Source organism: Gavialis gangeticus, unplaced genomic scaffold, assembly GCF_001723915.1.
Source record: "Gavialis gangeticus isolate Ggan-Ray unplaced genomic scaffold, GavGan_comp1, whole genome shotgun sequence".
NCBI classification, from domain to species: domain Eukaryota; kingdom Metazoa; phylum Chordata; order Crocodylia; family Gavialidae; genus Gavialis; species Gavialis gangeticus.
In genome coordinates, this window is record NW_017729024.1 from 63,029,989 (window position 1) to 63,042,986 (window position 12,998).

The 12,998-nt window shown below is 44.1% G+C and overlaps 1 protein-coding gene across 1 annotated transcript in view; it reads left to right on the forward strand.

Moving 5' to 3' along the window:
- DGKQ (diacylglycerol kinase theta) overlaps positions 1-12,998 on the forward strand; it is a 139,659-nt gene that overhangs the window by 63,397 nt on the left and 63,264 nt on the right. Inside the window, exons 9-10 of the mRNA XM_019518213.1 lie at positions 5,706-5,929; positions 8,151-8,241. Of these exons, the coding sequence (XP_019373758.1) occupies positions 5,706-5,929; positions 8,151-8,241 (315 nt within the window). The remainder of the gene's footprint in view (positions 1-5,705; positions 5,930-8,150; positions 8,242-12,998) is intronic.

Genomic DNA, 12,998 nt, shown 5'->3' on the forward strand with positions numbered 1-12,998 from the left:
AGGACAGCAAGGGTAGCCCTGCCCCTTGACAGGTGCCCCACTCCCCAGTCGCCATCTTTGGACCAGAATTCCTGCCCCAACCCCCGACGTTTTGCCACCAGAAGTCCCTCCCCTTGCCCTGAGAAGTACTCCTTTGGGGGGGCATCTGAACCAGAAAAACAATAAATCATACATCAAGTCAAACACCTGTTGTTATAATTCATTTCAGTTTTATTGCAAAAAATATATTTGTCATGATTTGTGTTTTATGTAGTGTATATAGAGGAGATTGCATAATAGCTCAAAAATAAAGTTTTGCTCTTGTATATTGTGTGTGGGGTGTGGTTGGGGTGGGTGGGTGAGTGTGTATGGTGGGGGGGTGTGAGTATGTGCATGTGTATATGTGGGGCTTAAAGGGGTGTGGCTCTGTGTGGGCTGTAGGGTATGATGTGGGGGTGTGTATATGTGGGGGCAGGGTTCGGGGTGTGGGGGTTTGTAGGGTATGAGAGAGGCGTGCTGGGTATGGGTATGGGTTTGCGTGGTGTGAAGAAGGGTGGGGGGCTGTGGTGAACCCCTCCCCACATACTCCTCCCCCCCCATCCGGCACATGGCCCCTGCCCAACAGTGGCAGCAGGAGGTGGCGGTCCCTTGGGGCACTCATGGCCCATGCAGCTGCTGCCGCTCAGTGGTGTGCAGCTTCAGCCAGAGCTGAACATGGTGGCAATGAGTGCAGCCAGGCAGGCCTGCCTCTATCGCGTGGGGCTTCCTGCAGCACACATGCAACTCCCTGGCACTCGCACATCACCAGGGAAGCCCTGCGTGATGGAGCCAGCTGCCTTCCCCACCACATGCAGCTGCTGGGACTCTGCCGGAAGTGGTGGGGAGCCCCACCCCCTGCTTCCATGGCAGCAGGGAGTGGGCAAGACAACCAGCTCCATCGTGTGGGGCTTCCTGTAGTACTGCATGAGTGCCAGGAGTTGCATATGCACCGTGGGAAGCTCTGTGTAATAGAAGCAGGCTGGCCTGGCTGCACTCCTTGCCACCACGTGCAGCTCTGGCTGAAGCCACGCTCTGCCTGGCTGCAGCACCTGTATGGGCCATGAGCACCCTGAGGGCCCCTACTTGCTGCTGCTGCCACCACCCCCAGTAGGGGCTGTGCGCTGTTGGGGGGGAGTGTGTCCCACAGCCCTCCCTCACATCAACACCCTGCCCACCCAAGCTCAGTGTTCCTGCTGTCCTCAGGGTGCAGGCTCCATGCCCCACCAGCCCTATGCTCGCTGCCCCTGCCCAGCTGCAGCTTGCCCTCACCATAGCTCCCTCCTACTGCAGCTCTCCCTGCCCCCGCTGCTTCCCTACCCTACATTCCCTACCCAGAGCGAGCACTGTAGCAGGGAGACAAGGAGGAGCTGGATGCCAGGGAAACTGTGCAGGTCCCCCAGCGGCTGCAGCAATGGTAGCAGCAGCCCAGCCTGGAAGTTGCGTGCTGACTGGACCAAGCCTTTCCACGCATTAGGATGGGAGCAAGGCTCATGGGCTGGGCAAGGTACAATTAGTTGGTGGGTGCCTGCATGCTAGATGGAATTGGCTGGTGGTCTAGATTCAGCCTGCAGGCCTTATTTTGCCCACCCCTGCTGTAAACACTCCAGAAACGTGTGCAGCAATTGTTATGTATTAAGCAGTGATTTGCTTTCTGTGTTGTTCATTCAAATCTGGTTTTGGTTAGGGGTGTAAACCATTGACTAGATCAAGATATTTTAATTCAGCTTGCTTTGGAGTCGGACCCTGGGGCCCCTTGTAGCCCAGAGCCAGACCATGGAGCTCAGTGCCACAGTGCCAGTGCCAGCACAGAGCATGTGGCTGGGGCTGGTATTTGGGGAGATAGGGCTGGTGAAGTGTGGCCAAGTGAAGTGAGTGGAAGATGACTGGGGCTGTGTCAGACCTGCGTTGGTTCTGTCACCTTCCTGCCACTGATCGCTATGTCTGTTGGGGTCCAAGGGCCCCAGATTATGCCAAGCCACTCCCTTAGCCACACCAATAGCCTAAGAGGCCAGACAGAACAGATCCATGGGCTACATCTGGCCTGCAGATTTGACACCCCTGGACTTACACTATCATAGGTAACTCCTCTTCCTCTGCTCATCTTTGTTTTTTTTTATTGTTTGAAATTGTCTGGCCCATTACCAGAGTGCTGTACTGAGATGTACTCTGTCTTTTAAGGCTGGTGCATATGTCCATTTTTTTCAAACTGAGGTGTCCTTAAAATGAGGATTACTAAAACTGGGAAAAAGAGTGATAAGATATTTTCTCACATTTACACTAACTTGCAAACCTCTTAGCATACTAACCTGCATAGAATATTGCCTCAGACTATTAAACTTCAATAGATTACTCCATTATCACTGTAGTGTCTGCTAATCTGACAAAATTGTTGTGTATTCAAAATCAGCTAAAGCCTTAGAAATTGCTTTTAATGTTCCACTTGTAGGAAAAAAATCATGATGTACAAAAAAAATGCTTCAATTTAGAATTGCTAGGTATTTTTCATGCACAGTGTGAGAGCAGACATTCATATGAAATGTTTCCAATCCTGTTCTCTGGTGGAGTGCTTCAGCACTGTACAGATGCACAGGCCCATCCAAGCAAATGCCTTTCAAAAGGCTCTGGAGCAGATGCTGTAACAGACCTCTGAAGGTAAGAAGGTGAAGAGCAGAGATCCTGACATCCATTTTGAGCCCCAGAGGCCTCTGCATATTGCTGCAGATTAGCTAAAGAAAGGGCTGAGATAAGTCTGGGATTGCCTGTGGGGGATAGATCAGACGTTGTGTCTGGTATTGCCATAAGAACAAGAGAAAGCTTTATGCATAAAAAGTGGGGAAATGAAAAGCTTGCCTAGGAGAGTGAGAGGAGATGTTTGGGGTATGAGGATGTACCCCCTTTGTTAGGGGGTTCTGTGGTGTTGGGATGAGTGGGTAAGCCTTACCAGGAGGTGGTGTTCCTAGGTGCCCTGTCAGGTAGCCCTTGGGCTGGGGAGTGGTTCTATGGGGCTGTGGTGCATAACTTTAGCCTTGGTGGGGTATTAATGGAGTATGTGGACAAACATATATTTGTATCGGCTTCAAAACGGGGCCAATGGAGGGCTGTTGCTTAGACATGTACAGTTTCCTTTCCCCCACTTTTGAAGCTGCTCCAAGTGTACATCTGTTCATACCCAGCAGCTGCTGGGATTAACCTTTATCCTATTGTGGCAGTGTTGAGGACTGAGGTATGTTGCTAAGGGGCCTGGGCAGGGTGGGCCTGACCCTGGTGAGGTACTGGTGGAAATCATGACTGGTACCACTGGCTGTGATAGAGTATATCTGGAGGCTGGTGTTGAATACTGCTGGCCCTGTTGAGGATAGGGCTGCCTCAGAACCAGAAGTGGGGTACAACTTAGGGAGTAGTGGAAAGCCTGTGTAAGTGGTATGGTGGAGACCTTCTTTTGTGCATCTGTCTCAACCCAAAGATTGTCTATTAGCATCTCTATAATTTACTTTGCTATGTCCACTTCCTGCCTTATGGGATCAGTGTTTGGACTTGCCTGGTAATGCTGTGGTGTGCTTGACCAGGGAAATGTGCCTCCTATCCAGGTGAACGCACAGTTTATAGGATTCTTCAGCTGCCTTAGGCCTCTTTTCTGGTGCAGCCAGGCTTGTGAGCATTTTTCCTTTTCCTACTATGCCTGGCAGTTGCTATGTTGTAGTCTTGGGCTGTAAATTTTGGACTCTGTTTAAAGAACAGGTAAAGAATGTGAGGGGGACAAGGGATTGTGGCCGACTTAGCACATGGAAGTAATGTATGAACTAAGTTAACTCTCTGTAGGGAGAGAGACAGTAGTGTAAGGTACCCACTAGTGAAAGACTTGATAACAATCAGAAAATTCCCAACAACAGCTTATAATGGGTAATAAACCTTGCAAAGGCCCCCATTGTCTCCCTGCAAAATGGTCATCCCTCCCCCTGTCAGCCTAAAACTTCTATGAAAGGAGTTGAAAGTAAGAGGCATTAATCTCCTCCTTCCCCTTTCCCAGGTACAGATTCAAACCCTATACAGCAGATCCTAAAAGGGTCTATTACTACCCCTCCCTGATGTCATGGTACATGACAATTCCTTTGTCCCAGTCAACTTCGAATGTCTGAGCTGCCTCACTGCCCAATCACCTTTTTGGATCCCAAAAGTTGAGTTATCTACAAGTGGCCCAAAGTAAACCCTTCTGACTCTAGCACCTGAAAACTTGTACTCCTGGGCCACATACAAGTTCTCTGTGCCCCTGCCTAGTAACACAGCAGGTTGCTGATCTGGGAGTGGTGGGAATGGATGGGATGGACAGATACTAGATGTACCATCTGTGTCTTGGAGCACTGTTACTCATTAGCTGGTTCAGTGGCCAGCCCCGTTGGCCTTCCATCCTTGAGACTAGAACCTAGCTGGTGGGAGGACATTGGTTGGCCAGTTGGCAGTGGTGGTGGGGCAGTTGGTTGGGAGGTTGGGAGGATATTCAGGCTAGATGGCCTTAGTACAGGGGTGGGCAATTATTTTGGGTGGAGGGCCACTAAAGGAGTTTTGGCAAGCTGCCGAGGGCCACATGGGTAGCCCTGCCCCTTGACTGGTGCCCTGCCCCCTCGCCATTTTGGGATAGGAAGTCCCACCCCCCTAACCCCTGACCTTTGCCATCAGAAGCCCCTCCTCTTGCCCCTGGAAATACTCCTTTCAGCAAGGAGTTTTGTAATAAAATACCAAATTATGTTGTAAACGAACATCTACAGCGTTCATTGATTTGATTTCAAAAAATATTTTTGTCCTGATTTACATGTTTGGTATAGTACATAGAGATGATTGCACAATAGCTTAAAGTGAAGTCTTATTCTTGTAAACTGTGGGAGTCTGAGGGACATAGGGGAGTGAGTATAGGTTTGTGGGGGGGTGGGTATGTGGAGCACGGTGTGTGTGTGTGTTGGGAGGTGGATACATGTGTGGGGTGAGGGAGTATGTGGCTGTGTGTAAGGGGTGTGGGGAAGCATGGTTGGGGTGTGTAAAGGGGTGTGGGAACATGTGTATGGTAGGGGGGTGCTTGTGGGACTCGCCGTACGAACACACACACTCTCCATTTCATTATGTGTGTGTGCATACGCACGCACGCACACGCACGCACACACACACACCCCCTTCTGTCCCTCATGGCCCTGGGGTACTAGTGTGGCCCCCTGCTCCTGCAGTACAGTGATACCGCCAGGGGCCACGCGGTGCTGGAGCAGCCATGTGCAGGGAAAGCTGCCCCAGGCAGACACTTCTGGGTGGGAGGTGGTGGGGGCAGGGCTGGGCTGGCTTTTCTCCTGACAGCTTCCCTTGGGTTCTACTGTCCCTTGCTCCTGTCAGCTTTCGCAGGCAGCCAGAGGCAGGTAAAAATTTTAGAAAATTAATATTTAGGTGCCCAGCAGGCTGGATAGAATGGTCTGGCGGGCTGGATGTGACCTGTGGGCCATATTTTACCCGCCCTTGCCTTAGTATCTCGGTGTCCATGATCTCTGGACAGTGAGATGCTAGGGCCATCCAGCCTGGCTATACTACCAGCCTCCCACCCAAATGCCCCACCACCACTGCTGAGCCCTTATAGGTTTTTAACAGATACGATATGCTTAACATACCTTTTCAAAGGAAGATCACTCACTCATTTGTATGTGATGTTGCAGGAGGCTGCGCTGAGGACATACTACATAAATGATGATCAGCAAGACTATGAACTCCAGACATTTACTCAGCAGGCCTTGTTGTCTGATGACATTATCAACAGGAATGATGCCTCAGAAGAAATCTGTCCAGGTTCAGTATTCAGAGAGTCTATTCCTGAAGCTTGGATCATAAGAGCCAAACCAAAGGACCATGAAGTATTACGAATATATCCTGCTTGGCTGAAGTGAGTGTTTTCCTTCAGTTTGCAAGGTTACTTAGCAGTTTTGCTTTCCTTAGTACTGGCAGTCATTGGAGAGAGTATTACACAGGTGTAATGGAAGAAAAAATCTGCACAGTTGTGTCTCTTTTCTATATTTACGTTAACTGTTATCTGTGTATCTTACAACTTTGTTCAGTTGTATCTCTATGCTTTCATCCAAGATGATGTAAATTTTTAAGTAGACTGTATCTATATATATACAATAACTTCAGAAGTGTTGATTGATTTGAATTGATTGGGTTTATATGCTGCTGTTCCCAAACAAAGCTCAGGGTGCCTTACGACAAAAGACAAAATAACTTAAAAACAATTAACTGGTTGGAAGCCCTGAACAGGTAGCTAACTGCCCTAGATAAGGAAGCTGGGGGAGTTGCCCACTTAAAATAACACAACCAACTCATCCCAAAATTCAAAACGATCCATTCCATCCACTCTTGCCTTCCTGCCTATGACTTCAGAAAAAGTCTCCTCTGCTCCATACAGCCATGCTTACCAACCTCCATTCTCTACCTTGATAAAAAATAGATGTTTCATTCCCATACTCCCTCCCATCCGTGCCCACTCCCACTCCTCTATATTGCATCCAGGAGTGTCCCCTCTTCCTTCTTCCTCATTGTACCTCCATCTCCCATAGAGGGACCATGTGTGTCCCTAAAAGTCATTCATCCTTCCTTTTGCACCAAAGAATACATTATTTAATTAATAAAAAATAACAAGAAATACAAAAGCAGAGGAACTTTATCGTCTGTTTCTTTGTTTTTTAAAGAAAACATTAGGATTAAGAATTTATGTTAAATACTTTTCTATGGAGTTTTTTGTCTTGTTTTTTGGTAATACTACTGAAAGCTTGTCTACATCATTTTGACCCCCTAGGGAGTACTATTGTGAAAACATTCCCTGCTCACCCGGTTTCTCTTGTTCATGTATTAAATGCCAAATACATAATGTGGCTGTGGTGGGTCATGAACCAATAACCACAGTCAAGAATTGTAGTCTGAGAGCACTACTGGGTGCATACTGAACAGCTCTGTCAATAAAAGTTGTGGTATATGGAGCAAGCATGCCATGCTTTCACACAGCATTCCCTAAGAGGCTGTAGGTAGTGTAGGCATTAGGGGTGTGTGAAATGGACTGTTTTCAACTCGGATTCAGCCCGAATCAGGGACAGAAATTTGATTCAGATCACTGTCCTGATTCAATTCAGCTGAATCTGAAGATTCAATGCTGAATCAGAAATTTGGCTGTAGACATGGCTCTAAATGTTTTTTCTACATATCTCGAAGCACCAGTTGTGGCTGGTAAATGTTGCAAAGGTGGGGCACATGGAGCGTCCCACAGGAGTGCGGGGGGGGGCCTGCGTGCTCAGCAGCAGACCCAGAAATGGACCAGAAGTGCTTCTGGTCCACTTACTGGTCCGCCGCCAAGCAAACTGGGGACCCCCTGCCTCCCCTACACTCCCATGGGATGCCCCATCTGCCCCACCATCTCAGTGTTCATGAACCACCTGGTACCTTGAAGTATGTAGAAAAAACACTTAAAGCTGTGTTTGTCTGAATCATTTGAATCTCTGTGAATCGATATGGAGGGTTCCAATTTGATTTGGAGAGATTAAAGGGTCTCCTGATTCAATTTGGCGTTTCGGCCACTGAATTGGGCCAAATCTCCACCAAATCAAATCAGCGACCAAAGCTTCACACAGTCATAGTAGGCATGCTTTAGGAGTTCTTTGTTTCAAACAGATGGGACAGCAAAACAAGACTGATATGCTTTATGGACACTTGCATTTTACAGTCACTTCATGTTTTCTTTCAAAATTTTGTTTTCATTCTTGCTAAGAGTGTCAGTATGCTGGCAAACTTTAGTCAGTGATCCTGCCAGTGACTGCCTGGACAGAGCATTATTGATTTCTACTGTCCGTGATCAGATCTGCCTGTACTGTGTTATTTAGCTTTGAGATGTTGATGGCTGGTCTTAGGGATGGTAGTTCCACCGTGACCGGGATGATGAGGCTATACTCATCTCATGTAAGTTAGCAAACAGTTTTACTTCATCAGTTAGTGAAGTGTTCTTGTTATCCCTTGGAGGAATTGGAATCTGGGAGCTTAAAGGAATTACCCCATTATTCTATTAGTCTTTTGGGTCTATCTATGCACAGTGACTTTGACAATTTTTTTTTATTATTTAGAATTGGAATGGCCTATATCTCTCTACGAATAAAGAAAGAAAGCACCACTCGGACTGTAATCAAAGAAGTTCTCCCACTACTGGGAAAACAGGTAAGCTCAAAATAAAGACCGAGACCTTTGTAAGAGAGGACAAGGCAAGATGCCGTGTTCATTGATTTAAGCATGTGGTACGTACGCGCACACGCCAGGCTTTTGCTGGTCCAGCTCGTCAGGCGAACTGATGCTTCAGGATGATGTATGGAACAAGACCCAAAATTGACATGTCTCGCCCCGTCTTTATAGTTTTCCCAATTCACCCAGTCCTCTGGGCTTCTGCTGTGTTTCTCCTTGAACATCAGTTGATTTTTTTCTCATGCTGCTCTGGGGTGGATTCTTCTTATTTTGGTCTTTTATCTGTCTGCATTCTTCACCCAGTCGCCAGCTGGCGTTTTCCTTTTCCACACACACTCTGTCACCCATGCAGTATACAAAGGAGTGATACATCGAGCACTTATGTCAAGCTACAGAGCAATACAAAATGGAGTTTCTTAAGGCAGTGCAGAACTCAAGAAAATACATCAAGATAATACACAAGATTAAGGCAGTAGGCAAAATCTATCTCCATGTTACTTACCTAACATAAAGTTGGTATTTATGCCATTTGCATAACGTTCTTTTTTTTGATCCTTCAAAACATTTTATTTTGAATGGGTCACTATAATTTTCGGTGTAAAATAGTTATAGTACAGAGTTGAGTTTGTTCTCATGTTGTAGTAGTAAGATAGTTAATTTGTGATTTTTAGTTTTGTAGTCAATAACTTAAGGTGGTTTAATTATTTTTTAAAGAGAAATGGAAATTAATTAAATTATTCCCAACTCCAGGAATGATTTTTTTGTTTTGTGAATTGGGAAATAATAGTTTAGTGGTTTGTACCGTGGTTACATTATACATACATTGTTGTACTGGTGGCTCAGAAACATTTCTTCTTTGCCAAACTCTTTTTAACCCAATTATACATATGTAACTTTCCCTATCATAATACACCTTAGTTGTTTTATTATTTAATTTCTTTCAATAGCAAGTTGACAGACTTGTGCTTTTTGTTAGGCAGGGCTCTTTTAAAATGGGAAGCATTGCACATGTCTATTGTTGTGGTGTCCATCTATCACACTCAATGATCTATGATATTTTTATTGGTATTTATATGCATCCTTACTGAGCAAGGTATTTAGTAGTGCTTGCCTTGTTTCTTAATGCTTCCAAATCCACAGAATTTAAAATCCCTGTTCCTGCTTCTATTTCTTTTAATATTAAATTAGTTAAATTGTGTTTTTTGTGAGTATTTGTATGCTTGAATGATTGATACCAGGCATTAAACAAGGGAGCACTGTAGGACCTGTACGTGGGTTTAATTCAGGTTAGGTTGTTTCTGGCCCAACTGATTTTGATATGCAAGGTAACTATTAAGGGTGTTAATTGTATCTTTACAGGGGACTGAAACCTAAGCAACTGAGGAAGAGGTGCCTCAGTAGGATTCCCCTGTAGAAAAGTGAACACCCGCTGAGTTGCATGCTAACAAGATTTAAAGGGACGGTTAAAGGAATTATATTGATACAACACCAATTTCTGTAGATTCCTGGCATTTACTTGAAATAAAGAGCCTTGTGTTTGATTAGGATAAGATTCCCAATAACTAGGTGAAGAAGTTTCTAGAATATATTTAAATTCCTCTATAGTGTTAAACCTTGGGGTTTTTTTGTATTTAATTCCACATCCCCAGGTGTGATTAGTGTCACTTGTATGGTCTACCCAAACCCCAACTTATATCAGAATAACACTGTAGCTGCCATAAATTCTGTGCATGTGAACGGGGTGGTTGTTTTGGCACCATTTAACACGATGCTAAACTTGGTGTTTGGGGGTTTTCTGTGGTTTCTTTTGAAGTGTATGGGGCCCAGGTCATGGTTTTAGAGGGTTCAGAAAAATACTTTTTCCACATATCACGAAGGGGTCTTCCTTCTTCAGCACCAAATGGTATAGAAAAGACAAGATACTGATTACTTAATACAAACACAAAAACAGACTTACACATCTTTTTGCTTTACGGACTTTTAAAAGGATATCTCTATAAGACGCTTGTGCAATTTAAAATGCTTAAAAGAAAAAGAACAAAAACAACAATCCACTGATAAATTTTAACAAAGCAACAAGCAAGGCTAAGCTAAGCTATCTAGGGTTCGTGCCGTTTCTCTTTCTCTCTCTCTCTGTCTCTCACGTGTGTGTTAAATTTGAAAAACATAAACATTACAAGTAAAAGTGTTAAGAGAACGATTCACCTGGGAAACACGAGCCCACTTGAGTTTCCTATCCTTTTTGATTTGATAGACCGAAGGTCTTAGTGTATTGACTATGGAATATGGGCCTATTCATTTTGAGTCTAGGATATGATCTTTTTTTAGCCAGTTTCGGATACGTTACTTGGTTTTCCGTTTCCCACAGTGCTGAGTCTGTGGCCTTTTGTTTCTATATTGCTGTATTTCTTTTTTTAATGGCCTCATTAATTCTGTGTTGCAGGGTGTGCTTGTCTGTTAGTAGTTGCTTTAACCATTTAAAATAGTTATTTTTTGTGGCCACAAGATGGCTGTCTAGATACTTTGTAAACTGTTTCGGATTTGTCGTTAGTTGCATAGGTTGCCCAAATAGAATCTGGTATGGTTGAATTTTAGTTTGCAGCCTGTTACTGCTGCGAATGGCGGCTAAAATTAAAGGTAATTTTTTAGGCAAATTCTTTCCTGTATGCTCTACATAGTGCTTCTTTGATGGTGTGGTTTATCTGTTCAACTTGGCCTGAAGATTGAGGCTGATATGGGATGTGTAATTTTTATTTTAATTCTTAGAGTTTGAAGCATCATAGTAAATACTGTTCCTACGAAGACCCCTCCATTGTCAGAGTCAATCATTTTAGGAGTCTCGTATTTGCATACTACTTCAGTGAAAAGCTTTTTGGCTGCTATCCCAGTACTGTTGTTCTTAGTAGGAAAGGCTTCTACCTGTCAAAGAGCAAAGTCTTTGATTTCAGATGCCGATGGCAAAAAGGGCAAAAGCGCAGAAAATCAGAGGCTAACACAGCAAACTTTGTAATTGTACTCTTACACTATTATTTTTTAGTTTGTAACAGTGCTGCATATACACACCCCTATCTGTGCCTCATTTCAAATTACTTGAGCTCCCATACGAGAGAAAAGTTAACCTTGAATTGTATACAACTCAGCGCTATGACGTCAAAAAAGATATCATAACCATAGTAACGAGATACCAAATTGGCTGACTTTAATGAAGTTGTAAAATTAAATAATATGCTATGCTTGCCCTCTTGTGACCAAACAGGACCAGTACCACCCAAGCAAAAAATAACCCCCCTTTTTTCTGAAACTTGAGCAAACAAAGAGAGCACAAGTGCCAGCTTGTTAATTATTCATGCCTAGCGTGTAGTAATTGGCTATCTTATCTTGTATAACTTTGAAAGAACTTCTGCCCAAAGCGGAGATCTCGGAGCATTCCCAAGAGACACAGTTTGTAACCTGATCAGTTACAAACAATATCTCCCCATCTTCGGTTGGTTTTATTTTTTATTTTTTTCCCTCTGGCGTAACCCCGTTCCTGCCGGCTCGTTCTTTTCGTCTTGTCTTATCTTTTGTACGTCCCTCTCGTCAAGAGCTCTCGGTAAAGACCGTAGTAATTTGTGTAAACTGTTTGAAACCTGTACTCAGCAAGTCTGCAACTTACTGTAATCGCTGGGTGACAGAACATCTGCATGCTGTAACTGAACAAATTATCTCTTCTGTCTACGCTGCAATCAATCATCAGCAGCGTAAGTAACATAAACTTTTTGTGTAACCAATACGCTTTAAGTCACCTGACACCTGACTCCTACCCGTCATTAACACCCACCTGTCTGATCACCATTCTTACTCGCGCCAAGCCGGTCGTGCCGACCAAGGCTCGCGGGTCAAGGGTGCACCGGTCTTTGGGTGCGACACTACCCACCTAGAAAATGAATGAATAATTATAAGCAAATACCCGAATCCTTCCTTACTTCTAGGTAATTTGTTAATAAAATCAATTTGAGTTTGGTGCCATGGTCCGAAGCATCTTTGATGCATCATTGGTTGCCAGCGTAGGTGTCGAGCCTTTTCCATGGCACATTGAACACAGTTTTTAACCCACATCTTCATATTATTTTTAATACTTTTTCAATTAGTGATTTGCTTAACTTGTTGCAAAGTTCCCTCAATTTCTTTATGCATAAATTGGTGTGCTACATTAATCAGTTTTTGTTATTTTATTTTACTAGGGATGTGTTGGGATGGTTGCTGAGGTAATTCATCCTCAATATTAGTGTTGAAAGGGATTGTTTGGTGTGACTTCTTTGCATGACTCCTGGTGACAACTGTTGTAGGTCTTTCTTCAGGTCTTTCTTTTGCCAGGATATTTACTTTATTGTTCCAGTATGTTTTCAAAGTACTATCTTTGTGTGCCTTTACATGTTTTTTTAATAAATGGGGGTGTTGGGTTACCCAGTGGAAAATCCACTGCCACTCTTACATATGCAATATCCTTTCCATTTGTACCTTTCCAATTATTTCTTTCCCAATCGTACATCCAGTACTGAATTTCTTTCACACACAAGTTACTGTTAGTGTAACTATACACTGATGGGGAGCTTTTTTATATAACTTTAAAACCTGGCAAATAGCATGTAATTATGGTATGGTCTATGTTGCCTTCCAAAATTTTCCCTTATAGCTTATAGCTGCATATTTGACACTCTTTTTTTCTATTTATTATCATTAAACTTCTTCTGTTA